The 20,576-nt window shown below is 40.6% G+C and overlaps 1 protein-coding gene across 2 annotated transcripts in view; it reads left to right on the forward strand.

Annotated features, from left to right (window-relative positions):
• The first annotated feature begins 1 nt into the window (after nucleotide 1).
• DDHD1 (DDHD domain containing 1) overlaps nucleotides 2-20,576 on the forward strand; it is an 87,460-nt gene continuing 66,885 nt past the window's right edge. For both annotated transcript variants that reach the window (XM_008062233.2, XM_008062232.2), the window contains exon 1: nucleotides 2-98. In XM_008062233.2, the coding sequence (XP_008060424.1) occupies nucleotides 2-98 (97 nt within the window). The remainder of the gene's footprint in view (nucleotides 99-20,576) is intronic.

Consider the following 20,576-nt stretch of genomic DNA (forward strand, 5'->3'; position numbering starts at 1 on the left):
GATGGTGGAGCTGGTGGCCGTCGAGCCGGTGTGCGTGCGGGGCGGGCTCTACGAGGTGGATGTGACCCAAGGAGAGTGCTACCCGGTGTACTGGAACCGTGAGTGACCGCCGGGGCGGGCCGGGCGACGGGCCCCCGGGTGGACGTGGCCGCCGCGGGGAGGCGGGCGCGGGTGAAGGGCAGGGTGCACGAGCAGGTGGCAACTCCCCGGCGGCCCGGTCGGGGGTGATGCCGCCGGGGCTGCTCCTCCGCGGTGAGCCGGCCCCGCTGCCGTCCCCTGGAAGCGACACGGGACGGACCCCAGCCCGAAAGGCTCGCTGTCGTGGGCCTGCCGCCTTTGTCCCCCCGGGATCTGATTCGGTCTCGTTTACCCCGAACCGCCGAGGAGTTAAGAGCCGCGCGTCCTCCGCAGCGGGAAGGTTCGAGAGCGTCTGCCCCAGAACCAGCCGTTCATCTGTGGACTCGGGGAAAGATGTGACTCCCTGGCGGGTTAGGAAAAAGAGAGGGTGTTCCCGCGGGTTGCCCTCGGGAGAGGTGGGAGGCGCGGCGAGAAACACTGCTGACTGGCGGGTCCCATCACTCCGTGGAATACTCGTTTTTTGTCTCCTAGGTCCTCATTTACACATTTTTGTTCTTGCATCTTAACCTTGAAAAATGACCGGTTCTGTGCCTCGTCGTCTTCTCTGTAAACGGGAGAATTGTACCTGCCTCATAGGGTTGTTGTGGAAAGCAAATGAGAAAGAAGATATACCTGAAGGACTTGTAACTTCGCTGGGCTCCTGTGTGTGATATGAGTGTTAACAACATTGATTAGACGACAACACAATTGGCTTTATAATTAGAGTAAGGAGGAAGGCGATTAGAAATAGCTGCCTTTGCATGCGGCAGATATTACACATGTCATATACAGTGTTCAGTAGCAGCAAGCTATTGATTCCCAGTAACTTGTAATATACAGCTTTAATTTTTATGGGCCCAATACCCTAACTCATGTCGTCTTAGTTCATCGTCACTACCCATACCACACTCTGCCTTGGGTTAATTGCATGTATTGATGACTTAGCTTCCTTTTTTAAAAAATTTATTGAGACTTGATTTGTGGCCTATCATATGGTCTATCTTATCTTCCTTTCTACGTTTAGCAGCTCATGGGCAGAGTCCCTCACCTGTGTCTTTGTGCTCTGATCGGGCCTGGTGCAGTAGATATTCAATAACTAGGTATTAAATTGCATCAGTGATTCTGATCATGTTAAAACGTTCAAATGGTAAGCATGAGTTACTAAGATAGCAATTCCAACATGTGTCAGATCACCACATTAAAAGAGCATAGCAGGAAATTTAACTTCTCACTGCACTTTAAAATGACACCAACGGCATTTATGACCATTTTCATAAGGTCAGATTCAGGTGAGATCTGTTACATCACTCACTGCTTTTGATTATAAGCTCACTAACCACAGGGCACGTTTATATTCCTTCATTCAGTTCTTTCACATGTATTTGTATGTATGTAACAGTACTCTTGTGAAGGCACTAGGAAAAGTAGGAAAAAGGAAAATCCTTACCCTTCAGGAGCTTCCCACTTAGTGTTTTCTTCAGATGACTTAAACGTCATCACAGATTTTTTTTTTTTCCCCCTGAATGTAAAAGCACAAGGACTTAGTGGATCTAGAAAGTTGGATTAAAATGCAGGGCATTTCTGAAGAGGAAACTGGAAATAAGAGCTTAATCCTACCCTTAGATTAAACCACAATACATTAACCTAGAATACCGTATGATCTTTTGGTTTATGATACAATGATTAATGCTTGCATGGTACTTCACTGTTCATAAAGGGATTTTTGGCATTCATCATTTTACAGTGATAACGGATAAATGCTATTATACATATATATATATATGAAGAAATGGGGTCAGTGAAATGAATGAACTTGTCCAAGGTCACTCAGCTAGAAAATGATAAAGCAGTTCAATCATTAGTCCAGTGGGAGAATAGGGTACAGCATCAAAGAGCTTCTGATCCATCCAAGGGTAAGGGTGTTGGGAAAGCTCCCAGAAAGATGTAAGACTGAGTCCTACAGGATGCATTTAATCAGGCAGAAGAACCTGCGAAATAGAGGGAAAGGCAGCTGGATGAAGAAACATATGCTATGAGTACACAGAGCAAGGAACTGCATGGCATTTGAAGGAAGTGAGACCTGCACGAGCAGACACCAAGACACTTGGAGTGGGTTTGGGTTTTTCGCACCACAGGGTTGGGTGAAGGTGCCTAAGGGCTGCTGTTTGGTAAGGGGCAGGATAGGGGTTGTGAAGGGAGCCACCTCCTAACGAGTAGCACATTTGGGAGTATGTCTGGAAAAGGCACAGAGGGGATATATGTGTTGCTAGGGAGTTTGGACTTTGTCCTGCAAGGAACCGGACAGTTGAAGTTTCTCTGTTATTTAGGTGTGATTAATATCAATACAAAGGTTGAATTGGAGGGTTGAAGCCAGAGTATTATAAGAGAGCTAGTGCATACATCAAGTGAGAACTGGCAAAGGTCTGCACAAGTTAACCTGGAGGTTACGTGAACTTACCCTTCTCGAATCTTCTCTCTGAAGGCAGATAGACTTTAGGCCAGTTATATGCTTACGAATTGATTTTTGTTAACTAACGTAAGAGCAACACCTATTTTTATCTCCATTTTAGCATTTGCTAAATAGCTTTCTACAAAATACAATCCTGTGGGTGTCCAAGCCCTCATATGAGCTAAAATGAAAACAGTAGTGCTTTTTTGTGGTATCCTATAATTTACTGTTTCTCACAGAACCTCATGTAGCTGTGTTCTAATTGGTTCTTTAAGTCTCTGCGTTATTATATAAGTTTTCACATCTTTTTTGGGCGGGTCCAGTGCCAGTATGGTTTCTTTAGCTTTTCTTCAAAAGGAAAAACTTACTATACTTTGCAGCTTTCGACCCTCACCCCATTTTACTTTTCAGCCTTTTTGGAAACTTTGTGGATAGTGGTAGTGAAATGTTAACACAGAAAGAATGGTCGCCATTTAGATTTTTGTGGTGTAATTTAACCCTCTGCATCTTGGTGTCAAGGTCAACAAGTTAGCAGTGCTTTCTTCTGAAAGAAAAGAATTTATTCTTCCCTTTGAACTTTACTAGCAGATAAAATATAAACCAATTTGGGGAACATGAATCAGAAACTAAGAGAATTTCTCTTCTATAGATGGGCAGCCAATATTATTACATGTGGAAAAAATATTAGTGGTAGGAAATTTATTTTTGTTTTAATGTGTGTTTACTCTTCTGGTTACATGTGGACATTTTAGATAAAAACTGATCATTGCTGAGTAATGGCTAAGTGAACTCCCTTGTTCCCGGTGCCCTTCCTGAGTTGTCTGTACTCACTTCATAGGCTTGCTTTAAAGATTATTATATGTAACATGCTTATAGCAGTGGTTGGCACATTATACTAGGTAAGTGTTAACTATATCGATGTGGATCTCAAAAAACTGTACATCTTATTTTTAGAAGCTCACTTAAAGGTTAATAAAATTAACCATGTAAATTGTTGAGCACCCACAATTTGTTGTTATTGGCCTGTACCTCATCAGAGGTAAAAGAATATTGACAAGGAAGTGGCCAAACATTAAGTAATAGCTGATGGGAAGACATGTGGAACATTCTAGAGATATTTCATGAGCTTAGAATAGTCTCATAACAATTCTGATGGCAGTGATGTGTGCAGTATGCACTAGGGAATATGTAATTTCCATTCACTTACTAAATTAATGAAGTTATTTAGGTGACCAAGTTTTTATATGAATATTAACTCAAAACCGCAGATTTCTTCTCTCTCCTCCTTCCCCCACCTTCTTGTGTATGTATTATATAAAGCCTACTTGCATTAATATAATTTTAAACCATTTTCAGTTTTAAATACTTTAAAAATTAACCGGTGTCTTCATGGTATATTGAAACAAAGGGAAAATTATATTCCCAGTAAAATGAGATACAAAAATTAGAGCTTTTTCCTTGATTATATAATGTTTATTAACTTGGCATAGATGTAACCATGTTTTTTTTAACAACAGTCCTTTATGTGGCACAAGGCATCATGGTAAAATAATGAGACTGAGAGGGTAGAAGCCACTCTTTCTTGATCAGTTTCTGCCTCTAGTAAAGCAGGACTATAGGGAGTGGAGAGTGTGCCTAATCCTGAAAAAGTGCTGAAGACTTTTGTCTTTTACTTTCTGTCACTGCAGTATCCCCCACTAGCCTAGCCTGGAAAGCAGCCTTGGTGCTTGAGTGCCCAGATTTACAGAACTATGACACAAGTTTTCTGAGAACCCATCCCTGCCAGATCAAATCTGCTTTTAGAATGCATTTTCAGTGACCTACTAAAATAGCACAAGAGTGTGAATGGCTAGTGACACGTACAGAGGGCAGGACTTGGCACCTGACCAAAGCATTTGGGGCTTCTCTTTCCCTTTGCAGTGTGCCATTAGTTTAAAAAGAAAAAAAAAAAACAAAAACGGATCTAATGTCAGTATTGATTCAAATATTATAATGCATGTTGTACAAGTGCTTTATATAAATGTTTAGAGTAATCAGTGTGGTTTTTCTTTTCTCTGTCAACCCCCTCTCCTTTCCTCCTTTGTTATTTGTTATAAAAGAGACCTTTTGTACTCTTCTCTCTTCCCAGTTTTATTTCCTGGGTCTTTCATCTCCACTTTACTCTTTACAGTTTGTGTTTTGCTGAGATCTTTGATGTCTGGAACCTTATAGCTGATGCAAGCAAGAAAAAGCTGGATGTGCTGGTCAAAGAATCTTCTAAGAATTATGGACACTGGGAGGAGAGAGGAAAAGGGGGAATATATTCACAGAAAGATGGAGATTATTGGCAGAAGAGACAATAGTTCTAGAATTCCTGATAACTGGAGAAACTGATCTAAGACCTTTATCTTTTCATAAGTAGGATGGAATTTAAGCTGTGCATGTTATTAAGAACCGTCAACATTGAGAAAGAGTATAGAAATACACAATTCCTCCTTTTTTACCACAACATAATTCCTCCTTTTTTTGCCACAATACACTCCTAAAAGCTCAGTTTAAAAGTAGAACAAGGAAAAATGTTAATAGCTACTGGATATCATCTGCAGTTCTACTCTTGAGTCTGCATTGGTAAAGGGAAATTGTGCCTACAAAAAATGTTGAATCACTGACAAATGAGTTGGATTAGTGGATGAAAAGCACAATACAAATACTGGATTGAGGGACAAGTGAAATTCAAGGTGCTAAAACAGGAATTGCCTGTGGCTGAAAATTAAAAACTAGTAAAATTGATATGATCATATAAAAGTAGTTCTGTTTTATCTACTGCTTTTTAGTTTTATCCAACAAAAATGAATTGTACTTTCATTAGTGTTTATTCTAATGTCTTACTGCATTAAGCTATGTCTAGATAATCTTTGTGATCATTGCTTTTGTGTATTTAAATAAACTCCATTGAATGACTGGCAGGTATCAGGCCAGCCTTTGGAAATGACATTATTATTGGTACTTCTGTATCCCAAGACCTCAAATATTTGGAAATCTTAAAGAAGTATAAATTCCATCTGAATGGATGACTTTTCCAAATAGTTGAGAGTTAAGTTTTTGTGTACTAGAATATAATTTTTTTTTTTTTATTTTTTAATTGGAGTCTCACTCTATCACCCAGACTGGAGTGTAGTGGCACACTCCCGGCCTCCACAGCCTCGATTGCTGGGCCCCAGTGATCCTTCCGCCTCAGCCTTCCAAGTAGCTGGAACTACAGGCGCCCGCTACCACGCCCGGCTAATTTTTTTTTTGATTTATTGTAGAGATGAGGTCTCGCCAAGTTGCCCAGGCAGGTCTCGAACCCGCGGGCTCAGGCAATCCACTCACCTCAGCCTCCCAAAGTGATGGGATTACAGGCTGAGCCACCGAGCCCAGTTTAGAATATAATTTTAACTATATGAATAGAAATCTCTCTATTACTAATTCTCCCTTTGTCTGCTTCTTAGTGGATCACTATTCTGAACACTGATGCAGGATAACCCTTCAGAAATATGATACGGGACAAAGAACCAGATGATCTATATTAAAACTTAAAATTTCTACATCATATGCAGTGGAGTATTCTGCGCACTAACTTTAGATAATGCACAGAGCAGGGTCAGAATTGTTTTTCTCTTATTCTATAGAATTGCTTATAGCTAGGCCCGGGGGCATCCCATATGTACCTGATTCACCCACTTAGACCTTCAATAAAACTTGCATTTTATTTTATTTATTTTTTTATGTTTTTGAGTTGGAGTCTCACTCTGTCGCCCAGACTGGAGTGCAGTGGCCGCTCCCGGCCACCGCAGCCTCGACCTGCTGGGCTCTGGTGATCCTTCCACCTCAACCTTCCAAGTAGCTGGAACTACAGGCGCGTGCTACCATGCACAGCTCATTTTTTGATTTATTGTAGAGATGAGGTCTCACCAAGTTGCCCAGGTGAGTCTCAAACCCGCGGGCTCAGGCAATCCACTCACTTCAGCCTCCCAAAGCGCGGGATTACAGGCTGAGCCACTGAGCCCGGCTTATTTATTCATTTAATAAAAGTTCTCTTGGTTTTTAATTCAAATATTTTGAAACGTTAATAGGTGTATATACATTTAGGATGACTGTTTCCTTTTGATGAAATAATGCTTTTATCATTTTAAAATATCCCCCTTTATCTCTGGTAATGTTCCTTGTATTGAAGTCTACCTTATTTAATACTAATGTAGCCATTTTAGCATCCTTTCAATTTAGTATTGCAATTTATATCTTTTCCTGTCCTTTTACTTTTTTTTTTTTTTTTTAATTTTTTAATTTTTTTAATTTTTTTTTTGAGTTGGAGTCTCACTCGGTCGACCAGACTGGAGTGCAGTGGCCACTCCTGGCCACCACAGCCTCGACTTGCTGGGCTCCAGCAATCCTTCCACCTCAGCCTGCCGAGTAGCTGGAATTACAGGCATGCGCTACCATGCTCGGCTGATTTTTTGATTTATTGTAGAGATGAGGTCTCGCTGCCCAGGTGGGTCTCGAACCCGCGGGCTCAGGCAGTCCACTCACCTCAGCCTCCCAAGGCATGGGATTACAGGCTGAGCCATGAGCCCGGCTGGAATTTTTGAGTTAAATGGGACTCTTGAAGGCAGCAGATTTTTTTTTTTTTTTTTGAGTTGGAGTCTCATTCTGTCTCCCAGACTGGAGTACCCTGGCCACTCCCGGCCACTGCAGCCTCCAACTGCTGGGCTCCGGCGATCCTTCCGCCTCAGCCTTCCGAGTAGCCGGAATTACAGGCGCGCGCTACCACGCCTGGCTGATTTTTTGATTTCTTGTAGAGATGAGGTCTCGCTGCCCAGGCGGGTCTCGAACCCACGGGCTCAGGCAATCCACTCACCTCAGCCTCCCAAGGCGTGGGATTACAGGCTGAGCCACCGAGCCCGGCTTTACTTTTATTTTGTTTTGTTTTGTTTTTTTGAGTTGGAGTCTCACCCTGTCACCCAGGCTGGAGTACAGTTGCACGCTTATGGCTACCGCAGCCTCCACCTGCTGGGGTCAGGTGATCCTTCCAACTTAGCCTTCCAAGTAGCTGGAACTACAAGCATGCTCTACCATGCCTGGATATTTTTTGATTTATTGTAGAGATGAGGTCTCTCCAAGTTGCCCAGGCTGGTCTTGAACCCCTGGGCTCAGGCAATCCACTCTCCTTGGCCTCCCAAAGTGCTGGGATTACAGGCTGAACCACCGAGCCCAGCCTCCTTTTACTTTTAGACCTGTATATTTGTTACCTGTCTGTTGGGTCTTTTTAAAGTATATTACATTTTTTAAAATTTCTGCCTTTTAATTGGCATTTCAGACCACTTACATTTAGTGTGATTAATGCTGTTTGATTTTAAACATCTTGCTAGTTATTTTTTACTTGTCTCATTTTTTCTTTGTTCCTTCTTTCCTCTTTTCCTGTCTTTTTGATTGAGTATTTTTAAAGTTTCTCTTTGATCTTCATCATTGGCTTTTAGGGATACTTTTTCATATTTGTCCTAGTTGGTGTTCTCTGAGCTTTTTGAATCACAGTTATACATGTTAGATCATTTGATATTGTCCCCCAGCTCCTGGATGCCCTATTCTGTTTAATTCTTCCCCAGTCTTTGTGTGTTTCAGTTTGGGTAATTTCTGTTAACTAATTTTCAAGTTCATTGATTCTTTCCTTAACTGTGTTGATTATAGGTTTTCATCATCTCTCTTACCATGCTATTAATTTCTAGCATTTTTGTCTCTTGTAGTTCCCATTTCCCATCTGATTATACATGTTGCTCACCTTTTCCATAACAGCCTTTAGCATATTAATCATAGTTGTTTTAAAACCCCCACCAGCATCATAGTTCCAGCATATGGGCATCGCTGGTTAGATCAGTTGACTTTTATTTTTGTCTCTTTATATTCTTAGAATTTAAATTTTCATTTTTTCTTCTTTATATTCTTAGAATTTTTTAATTAAAAGCTAGACATCTTGTGTAGAACAGTAGAATATTTGTGCCTAGAAATAGACATTCCTTTTAGGCCTCCTATGTGAGGAGTTGATCGGTCTAGTTGGGAGTTAAGCTGGGTATAAGTTTCATTATTGCAGTAGTTACCATCAGCACACCACAGGCTTCAAATTTCTGTAGTGTTACCTTGTGTTTGAAGTGAAAGCTGGTTTGCCCTTTTTTTTTTTTTTTAACAGAAATTCATATGAAACATAAACAACCACAAATAGCCAATGGTTTGCCCTTTTTAGCTTTGGGTCGTCCCTTACACCTTTAATCTCAGAAAGCTTCTTCATGCTTTTACCCTTCCCCAGCAATGGATTAAATGCCAACTTGGTGATGATGGAGTGGGTGGGAGTGGGGAAGGGGCATTCACTGTTGTTGTTGTGGGTGGGAATGAGGAAGGGGTGAGCACCTGTCTCTAGGTCTCAAGAATGGGGCATCCTTAGCAGTTCTGGCTCTGCTCCAGCTATGGGAAACCTCATGGTCTAGGACAGTTTCCTGCTTCTAATAGTAGTAGTTGTTTTTTTGTTGCCTTTTCTCAGTTGCTAGAGTTCTTTATTTGTTGCTCTTTCCACAACAACATAAGGCTTTTTGTTCCTCAGGTATAAGGCGGCCATACCTTCCACTATTCCTTTTCCCTAACCTAGCTTTACCCTATGAAGGGGATTCCTTTTCAGGTTTCTTGCCCTTTCCCCAGTCTTTCTTCTAAAATCCTGGTAAGATCTATGGAGAAGAACCTGGAAGGGGGTATAATTTCCCTTGTGTCTGAAGCCCCAGAAGTTCTATACTCTGACTGTAGCTCACACTTGACCTTTAGCAATTTGATAAACATTTTAGCTGAAATCTTTTTTTTTTTTTGAGTTGGAGTCTCACTCTGTCACCCAGACTGGAGTGCAGTGGCCGCTCCCGGCCTCTGCAGCCTCGACCTGCTGGGCTCCGGCGATCCTTCCACCTCAGCTTTCCAAGTAGCGGGAACTACAGGCGCGCACTACTACGCCCGGCTAATTTTTGATTTATTGTAGAGATGAGGTTTCCCCAAGTTTCCCCGGTGGGTCTCGAACCCGCGGGCTCAGGCAATCCACTCACCTCAGCCTCCCAAAGCACTGGGAACCAAGCCTGGCTCACTGAAATCTTTTTACTGGCTTGTATGGCAGCTAAAATCTTTTTACTGGTTTGTATGACATCTGGTGTCTTCCCCCTAGATGCCAGATGTAAGCATGTGTTTATATCTTTTTTCTCCCTTAGATATTGTATTAGTTGGTTGCCCTGTGACTTCAAATCTCTGAAGGGATTCAAAAAAAATTATAATTTTATAAATTAAATGTTTTTTTGTTTATTTCTTTGTTTTAAGGACAGGAGCTTTTACCTTTTTACATGCCTAAGCAAAAGCTGGAATTGTTACACCTTTTTGTTTTGTATAGCGGTTGCTCTAAGGTTTTTAGTACACATATTTAGTGTGTCACAGTCAACTTCAGAAACTGTTGTCACTTCATGTAGAGTAGAAGAACCTTATTCGTGTACTTTTATTTACTCCCGCACAGCTTTTTTGCTACTGTTGTCATACATTTTACTTATTTACGTTATAAACCTCAAAATGCATTTTTATTTTTGCTTTAAGCAGTTTTTAAAAAGAGATTTCTTTAAACTCTAGTTTTTCCTTATTTTTGAAAGATACTTTTGCTGGATATAGAATCCTAGGTTGACATTTCTGTTCTCTTCAGAACTTTAGACATGTCTACATTGTCTTTCACCTCTATTGTTTCTGATGAGAAGTTTGCTGTTATTTCTCTCTCTGTTTTTTTTTTTTTGAGTTGGAGTCTCACTCCGTTGCCCCGACTGGAGTGCAGTGGCATGCTCCCGGCCACAACAGCCTCAACCTGCTGGGTTCCGGCAATCCTTCCACCTCAGCCTTCCAACTAGCTGGAACTACAGGTGCGCGCTACCACACCCGGCTAATTTTTTGATTTATTGTAGAGACAAGGTCTCGCCAAGTTGTCCAGGTGGGTCTTGAACCCGCGGGCTCAGGCAGTTCACTCACCCTGGCCTCCCAAGGCGTGGGATTACAGGCTGAGCCACAGAACCCGGCCACTCTGTTGTTTTAGATACTTATTTTTTCTGGCATCTATCTCCCCCCTTATTAATGACTTGTAGCAATTTGATTATAATATGTGTTAGTGTGGTTTTCATATTTCATCTGCAGATGATTTTTTGAAATTTGTTGAGACTCTGGGAGCTGTGGGTTTATAGTTTCCATCAAATTTGTAAAATGTTTGGCTCTTATTTTTCCAGATTTATGTTTCTGTTTACCCTATCCCTTTTCTAGATTCCTACATGTAAGTTAGCCTGCTTGATACGTCCCTACAGCCCTGTGATTTTCTTTTTAGTTTTTTCTCTTTGTGTTTTATTTTAGATAGTTTTGATTAAGTTTCTGTTATAATGTTCTTGAATGAGTATGTCTTACTGCTATTTTATGACTTTAAATAATTCACTGATCTTCTGCAATTTCTAGTGTGCTATTGATCTCATTTGTTTATTTTTTTCTGATATTATATTTTTCATCTCTAGAAGTTCAGTTTAGGTATCCCCCCAACTCTACCTCCTGAGTAGCCGGGACTATAGACACATGCCACCACACCCAGCTATTTATTTTTTATTTTTGTAGAAATGAGGTCTCACTATGCTGCCCAGGCTTAAACTCCTGAACTCAAGTGATTCTCCCGCTCCAGCTTCCCAAAGTGCTGAGATTATAGGAATGAGCCACCATGCCCAGCTAGGCTTTGTTCTAATGCACAGTTAAGCTATTTCACATCAGTGTTCTGTCAATGCTTTCTTTTGAGTTTTGTTAGGTAGTCAGAGCTGTGTTCAGTGTTGGGATAATTTATCTACACTACTGGGATAATGCCATGCTTGAGGACATTTCAGTGCCTCTTGGGGTATATCTTATAATCTGGCTGATTGGGACATGAACTATTCACAGCCCCTTATGAGCCCGGGATGTTGTTTCACCTGCTCCTCTCCAGTGGTTCTTTCCTCTGGCTTCAGGAATTGAAATGGACAACAAGGTTATACTTAGTGAGCTAACACAGGTCAAGTAACTGTTTACCACACGGATTAGAACTGAGATATCATCTGCAGTTTTTATGGGCTGTAGGGTAGAAGTGATTGTTAGACTTGTATATCAAAACTGTTTACTGCTGGTTCTTTTTTTCTGGCATAATACATATGGCCTAACTGAACCAATTGCTGCATTTAATTTCTGGTGTTCCAAAAATGGACTGAACATTTATATCTGCTCAAATGTATATGTTGAAATCCTAACCCTCTAGGTGATGGCATTGGGGAATGGGCCTTTGGGAGGTGATTAGGTCATGGGGCAGGTACTAGTTGGAGTGGGCTTTTTCATACTGAGGATTTGAATTTCTATCTTGTGAGAATGAAACATTGGAAAGTATAAAATAGGGAAATAAGTCGGTCATGTGTACATTTTTCAGATTATCTGTACATTTTTCAGATTATCACTTTGGCAGCAGTGTGGAAGATAAATAGAAAGCTGGAATAGTGAAATCTAATCTAGGAGACTCATTAGGGAGTTACTGAAGCATTCCAAGGGAGAGCCACTGATGGTCTAGAGTGGTACTCTTTGAATGGCCATTCCATCAGATCATTAGCATCAAAAGAATATGGAATGGCTGTAGTCAATATGGATCTTTACTAAACTCAAATTAAGATTGAAAAGTCAAATGTCACTGGGCTCAGTGGCTCAGCCTGTAATACTGTGCCTTTGGGAGGCTGAGGTGAGTGGATTGCCTGAGCCCGCGGGTTCGAGACCCGCCTGGGCAGCAAGACCTCATCTCTACAATTAAAAAAAAAAAATTAGCCTGGCGTGGTAGCATGCACCTGTAGTTCCAGCTACTTGGAAGGCTGAGGCGGAAGGATCACCAGAGCCCAGCAGGTCGAGGCTGCGGTGGCCGGGAGCGGCCACTGCACTCCAGTCTGGGCGACAGTGAGACTCCAACTCAAAAAGAAAAGAAAAGTCAAATGTCTGTTTTAATGTTGTAGACTTCATTTTTTTGGCACAGGTTTCACTTCCATATCTATTATATCATTGTTTTGTTTTTTTTTACTTAGCCAAGTATCTAGAAACTTGTCCCTAAGCATGTAAAATTGCATTGCCTAAATCCACCAACATATTAGACTTGGAAGGTTTAGTACAAAATGGCCTGTCTGTGATTGAAAGTCTGATCTCCAGCTTGACATGGAAGGGGTTGCTAAGAACGTCTGAAATCTGCCTTCTGGGAATTACAGTTTGTGAAAGAATGAGCTTGGAATATGAAGGCTTGAAAGGATCGTATATGGAAGTTATGGTCTATTGGGGGCTGAGTTGTGTCTGCCTAAGAGTTATGTGCTGGTGTACTAGCCCCTTCTCCATTATCTCACAGTACTTGAGGATGTGACAGTACTTGAGGATAGGACGTTTAAAAGAGGTGATGAAGTTAAGATGAGACTGTCAAGGTAGCACCTAAGCTGCCCTCATCCACTCTGACTAGTGTCTTTGCAAGAGGAAGAAATCTGACCCCACACACAGACACCAAGGGCATGCACACATGAAGGAAAGGCCCTGTGAGGATACAGCAAAGAAGGGATCATCTGCAAACCAGGGAGACAGACCTGAGGAGAATACAAACTCACTGACACCTTGATCCTGGACTTCCAGCCTTCAGAACTGTGAGATAATAAATTTCTGTTGTTTAAACTACCCAGTCTGTAGTATTTTATATGGCAGCCCTAGCAAAATAATATACAAGGACAGTAAACCATTTAATTACCTCTATAGCTGTACTGCAGAAGCACTAAGACATATATACAGGTTTGGAGACCTGTATTGCCTTATTTCTAGAATCAAAAGAAGCAAACAGTATTTGGGTATAATTATATTGACCAGAATTCCTTACCTCTATGAAGTTGGTTTTAACTTTATCTGTGGTAGATATTGGCATTATCTCTTGTATAAGCATAATTCAGTATTCTTAGTGTTACCATTACTTTCAAATATGAGCCCAGGTATATTTGGAGACACGGGTGTTTTTTTCATAAGATAGAATTCTGTATAATTGCTAACTACTAGTCCAACTTTACGGTGATAACATTGCAGCCAAGCTAAATGATGACTAGGATAGTGATTACTTACTTTTGTCCCACACTATTCCATCAGGCTACAGTCCCTATCTAGTGAGCAAACATTCAGGTATTCTGGTGCACAGCAACATTTTGATACTAGTTCCTAATTTACTACCTTTCATTCCATTAACCAGTTAGTAAACATATTAGTTTTTCACTTAATATATTTTTACTCAATCACCTACCTGATTACTATCAGTTTATTATTTTTAATTATTGATTCTATTATGAAATATTTCAAACATATTAAAAAGTGTAAACAACCAACAACCAGTACCCCCGTCATGTAGCTTAAGAAATTAAACTTTACAGATATAATCACAATCTCCTCTGTGACTCCCACCATTCCCCTTTCCAGAAGTAGCCACCATTCTAAATTTGTGTTTATTTCCATGCATTTTTTTAAACATCTTTTTTATTTTAAAATTGTGGGGTACAGTTAAGGGTTAGGTATACAAATATGCATTGTGCAGGTATCCTTGTTGATGAGGTGTGCCCCCCGCCCCCAGACAGATTCTATTCATTTTTAAAGATTTTTTTATTCCCTTGACATTTTTTGCTTTTAACTTTATACAAACAGTGCCATTCTGTTTATATCCTTCTGCAGGTTGCTTTTTGGTTCAGTGTTAGGTTTTTGAGATTAATCTTATGCCAACACCTGTAAGTCCAGCTATTTGTTTTTACTGTGGATGGTAGTATTTCATTGCATGAATATACCACAGTTTATTTTCCTTTTGGACATTTGGGTTGTTTGCAGTTTTTTGCTACTACAAACATTGCTGTGATAAAAACTTTTATGTCTCCTTGTGCAAGTGTGCCAAAATTTCTCTAAATTATAGGCCTAGGAATAGGAGTGTTTCAAATTATGTCTACCTGATTATCAGTGAATTTTAGCATACTTTATTAACTGTTTGGATTTGCTGTTTTGTGAAAAACTTTGTTACATCAGTTAAAACCCATCAGAAGCCATTCCAGAATTTCAACAAAGTGTAACATGTAAGAATTATTAACAGAGGAATAAAGTAACTGGGCAAAGAGAACTGTGTAAAGAATATAGAAATAGCAAATACAGATTGCAGCCACCACCTCTGGGACTGAGATAGAGCACCCAAGGAAGAGGCCATTCCCTCAAGGTTGAGATTGAGACCTAATTGGAGAGTGCTACCCCATTGGGACTTCTAGAAATCTGTCCTGGAGTGCTGGGGGAGAAGCCTTCCCAAGGGAGGTGCCTAACCTTGGAACTCACTGCAGGCTTGCCTGTCTGAAAAGCAGGGGAGATGTCTAGCAGGTGACATTCCACTATGATGCTGCTTGTGAGAAGGTACCACTACAGCTAGCACCTGGGCACTGCTGATGCAGGAATTCATCAAGGTGAGCACACCAGGAGAAAAACCTCTTCTTCTTGCATCCCTCCAGTGTTATCTGCTGGCAAAGTCTAAGTGGGCCAGCTAGCAAGGGAGAAATATTTAAAGTTCAGCTCCATTATTGTAGAGCATGCAAGAAAGGGTGGATTTGGAGCTGAGATACAATAAATGTGTAAAGTACACAGTACCCTTTACTCGTATTTTAAAATTGAGTTGCTTATATTTTTTGTTTGGTTTGCAGAAGGTACTTTTTAAAGAAAACATGGAATAGCTGTATGCATTCAAAATAATTTTTTCTAATACCCCCCCCCCCGTAGTGAAAGTCACTACTTTCTCTATCAAGTGACTCTAATTTATCTTTTTTTATATCCAGGCATTGTTTAGGGTTTTCAATATCATGAATTAGCGTGCAAGCAGTTTTGTTAGAGTCAGGCAGAGTTAATGATAGGTATGAAAGTCTGCCATCATCTTGCAATAATAAATAATTTGTAACCTCCACAAACTATAGCTATACTACAAATATAGATGGCGGATGCTATAAAGACCATTCCACATACTACTTCTACAAATAAGAATAGAATGTTGTAGATAAGGAAGTAGATGTTTTGATAAGCAGATTGATAGGTAAATTATATCTTAGTGTCTTTGTAATGTAGAATAAGGGATAAATGTGTTGCATATCATAGACATTGCGAGCATATAAAAAGCATAATCACCATAGAAATAGCTTTTCTTTTTATGGTAGATAAATCACTTGAGAACAGAACTGTTCTTAAAGACTTTGATATAGCAATTAATTTTACTTAGCAATTAACTTTAATTCATGCTAAACTGGCCTATGTAACTTCTTATACTCACCTGAGAGTGGTGCAGATTACCAGAAGACAAAGCTGACAGTAGAGACTCAGGCAGTGTTTCATATATCTTCTGTGGTCAAAACCCATTTAATCCTGGGCTCCTGCCACCGTGTATGTAGCTTCCACAACAAAGCTCCCTTTCACAATAAATTAAGGTGCTGACTCGAAATTGTGCAATTATATTTAGCCTATTCCACTTACTAAGGGAACTGTTCAGTACTTTAGAAAGTTTTCTGTGTTTTAAGGGTTGGACAGTTACCTTTTGGGACGTCTTAATTTTCTATAATACTGCATTTCAGTAAATGAGGCCTTACTATCTTAGATTAATTTTAATGAGTGTGTCAAGCAAAGAAATTGTATCTGAATAACTGAAACTTAGTATTTCTATAAAATGAATTTTAACTCAATATGTATTACATATCAAGCATTGAAATGAAAAATTCTTAGTTTGGCTGAGTCTAATTTTTTGGTAATCAAGTTTAAAGATAATTACCAAAATCCCAAGACACCTAGTCTCTTCTTAGTGATGCTTAACAGCTTTTGCGTGACATATACAGAAAAGTCAGAGTCTATAGTACACAGGTCCCAAGGGAATCAGCTACCTTTTAGCTTTCTAATTCAGCAAGTACACTGATACCTCTGCTGTGCATAACTACAAGGAAGAAGGGAGAGTCATTATCACAAATGCCTACCCAGTCCCAACTACTGTTAAAAAATGCAGATGTTGATGGGATATATTTTCTGCTTTAATGAAGAAATATATGCTTGGTGGCCTAAACTAAAACTTAGAATACAATTTTCTGTAAGAAAACATTATAAAGGATAGTTTGGTGGAAATAGTTCATTACTACTACTGGTATTCGATAGTTTACACAGGACTGATCTAGGACCTTAGCCACCATTTTTAGCATTAATGCTATGAGAAATATATTTAGGGTTTCCAGATATTAAGTTTACAACAAACCTTAAGAATGAACAACTGCATTTTCCTTAATTTTCCTTCCTATCCTTCTTGTCTCTCATTTCTCCTTCCCCTTTTCTTGTGTTGTTTACTTTTCTTATTTATAATCCTTGCTAATTTCTTCTTCCCTTGAATTCCAATATTCCATCATTCCTGTCTTCTGAGACTTCCTTTCTCTTTAAGTCAAGTGTGGTCAGACTTCCTGTAAGTTTCTACAGCAGTAAATTATAGACATGCCTTGGACCCTAAGTAAGTAAAACTGTAGAGGCTAAGCTAGAGGGAAAAGGTCCTTAAGACTTCCTCTGTATATCTATATTGCAAAGTATAATATGAATATACATTATTCTCAGAAACAGACCTTTAGAAATCTTATGCATAGTAGCTCCCTCTGCCTCCTGGTTTAATATAGCATTTTATACATAAATATCTTTATTGCAAACTTTTCCCTATTTACACATAAGAGATCCACTCACGCATTTGTATAAGTGAAATGTTCATATGGAAAATGAACCTTGGAAGAATGTTCTAGTCAGAATGAACCCGTGTCCTTCTCTTGATTCCAATAAAGGCCATTCTTTAATCAGGTTTTTGTCTAATGGTCATAATTAGGATAATGACTTAGTTATTTTCTGATAGGCAATTGTCAGGGATAAGTGCTCGTCTTTATATTAACTTTAATGAGTATTGTTAAAATATAAAGGTAATACTCTGTTAATTTAGTCCCAACATATTCTTTACATCCATTAATCTTGTAAAAAATGTTTTCTCTGGTTTCTTTCTACATAGTTCATTGTGTAGCAGATGTATCCAGATCTTCCCATTCTGTAGCTACAAAGTGAGGTGACATTTTTTTTTTTTGAGTTGGAGTCTCACTCTGTTGCCCAGACTGGAGTGCAGTGGCCGCTTCCGGCCACCGCAACCTCGACCTGCTGGGCTCCGGCGATCCTTCCGCCTCAGGCTTCCAAGTAGCCAGAATTACAGGCTTGCACTACTATGCCCGGCTGATTTTTTGATTTATTGTAGAGATGAGGTCTCGCTGCCCAGGCGGGTCTCGAACCCGCGGGCTCAGGCAATCCACTCACCTCAGCCTCCCAAAGGCGGGATTACAGACTGAGCCACCGAGCCCGGCTAGTGAGGTGACATTTGAAAACTATATACATACAGGTGTATATTAGATAGCATTAGATTCTGCTACACATAATTGGAAAACCAAAATAACAGTGGCATAAACATAAATGGGTCTGTTTCTCTCGACATAAAAGAAGTATGGATGTCTAGAGTCCAGGACTATGTGACAACACCACTGTAATCGGGAACATGCCTTCCTCCTGTTATTTCCAGAAGGAATAACTATCCTTTGTAAGTGACTTGGTCCAAAAGAGCTTTAGGAGCTAAAGACAGGAAGGTGGCAAAAAAGCTAGAGGGGGAAGCAATGCAAAAGCTGCACCATCCAATAATTTCTGCTGTTTTCTCTTGCCCAAACTCAGTCACATGACCAAACCTACTTAACACAGGAGATTAGAAGGAGATTAGAGATAGTCTTTTAACGGTTGAAGGTGGTAGCCTGTTGAAGAAATAGGGGAGAATGGTAGGGTAGTCATCTAGCAATTCTTCCAAAATAAGTAATTTTTTTTTTCTTGAATTTAAAACTAATACCTCTGTTTTGTAAAAATGTCAAACATGGCCAGGCTTGGTGGCTCAGCCTGAAATCCCAGGACTTTGGAAGGCCGAGCCAAGTGGATTGCCTGAGCCGACGGGTTCAAGACCAGCCCAGGCAACTTGGCGAGACCTCGTCTCTGCAATAAATAAAAACTTAGCCTTGCGCGGTAGCATGCCCCTGTAGTTCCGGCTACTTGGAAGACTGAGGTGGAAGGATCTCTGGAGCCCAGCGGGTTGATGCTGAGGTGGCCGTGAGTGTGCTACTACATTCCAGCCTGGGTGATGGATTGAGACTCTAACTCAAAAAAAAAAAAAAAATTCTGTTTGACTATGTTTTTTTTTGTTTGTTTGTTTTTTAGTTGGAGTCTCACTCTGTCGCCCAGACTGGAATGCAGTGGCACACTCCCGGCCACCACAGTCTTGACCTTCCAAGTAGCCAAAACTACAGGCGCGTGCTACCACGCCCAACTAATTTTTTATTTATTTATTGCAGAGACGAGGTCTCACCAAGTTGCCCGGGTGGGTCTCGAACCCCGCAGACTCAGGCAATCCACTCGCCTCGGCCTCCCAAAGTGCTGGGATTACATGCTGAGCAACCGAGCCCGGCCAAACTTAGAAATTTATAATACAGAAACTGAAAGTTTTTTCTCTTTTCATCACCCATAGATATCTGTTAATAACGTTTAGTGTACATTCTTCCACTTCTTTTCAGTACATTCACCAATGTATATATTGTACAAAAACAGAATTCCACTATTTATGCATATTATATACACGTATATGCACATAGTGCTATAATTTAAATTTAAATTTTTGCTCTAGACACTATGTTAGTAAATGTAGACCTACTTCTTCTGAATGTTATTCCACTATGGATGTCTTATCTATTTTATTAATATGTTACTTATTTAATACATATTTTTAATACCTGCTATGTGCCAATCAACATGTATTTATTCAAATTCTTTGTAGTTAGAAATTGAGGTCATGCTTTGTTTTTGTTTTTTTCTTGCCAGGTTGCCCAGGCTGGTCTCGAACCCTCAGGCTAAGGCAATCCACTTGCCTCAGCCTCCCAAAGAGCTGGGATTATAGGCTGAGCCTCCGAGCCTGGCCCTTGTTGTTATTCCTTTGTTTTCTATTATACAGTGCCGGAGTAAACATCTTAATACTGTCTCTGGACATTACAGCAAGAGTTTCTATAAAATACATTCTAGAAATATAGTTGCCTCCTAAAAAGACACCCATGTTCTAGATTTTAGAGCTAGCCCAGAGTTTCTCTGCATCAGCATTGTTGACATTTAGGCCTGGTAGTTCTTTGTTGGGGGAAGTGAAGTAAAGGAAATAGGAGCTCTCCTAGGTGCCAGGGGATGCTTAGCAGCATCCCTGGCAGCTGCCAACTTGATGCCAGCGGCACCACCCCCATCCCCAGTTGTAATAGTCAAAAATGTCTTCAAACCCTACCAAAGACCCTCAGAGACCACAATTTCTGGGTGAGAACCCTACATTAGACTTTTTCTTTTTTCCTTCTCCTCAGCCTGGTTGGCAGGAGCACCCTGTTGTGGAATGTCAGGGCCAAGTCCAGGTGAAGAGGTTTCCCATGGGGAGCAGCCTGCCATGGGATGCAGGAGGCCAAGTGGGGGAGGACAGTGGCCACGAAGGATGACGGTTGAGTGTGGGATATCAGAGCCCAAGCTGGGATGGGAGAATTTTCAGACACGGGGCAATCTGGCGGGGGTGTTCTGAGCCAACGTAGAGGAAATGTCCTTGTTGGGAGAGACAAGGACAATGTAATCCATAAAAGAAGGTTCTATAGGCCAGGCTCGGTGGCTCAGTCTGTAATCCCAGCACTTTGCAAGGCCAAGGCGAGTGGATTGCCTGAGCCTGCGGGCTCAAGACCAGCTGGGGCAACTTGGCAAGACCTTGTCTCTACAATAAAAAAATAAAAAAATTGACTGGGCATGGTAGTGCATGCCTGTAGTTCTGGCT

Source organism: Carlito syrichta, unplaced genomic scaffold, assembly GCF_000164805.1.
Source record: "Carlito syrichta isolate Samal-C Ts95f unplaced genomic scaffold, Tarsius_syrichta-2.0.1 Scaffold305679, whole genome shotgun sequence".
NCBI lineage: Eukaryota > Metazoa > Chordata > Mammalia > Primates > Tarsiidae > Carlito > Carlito syrichta.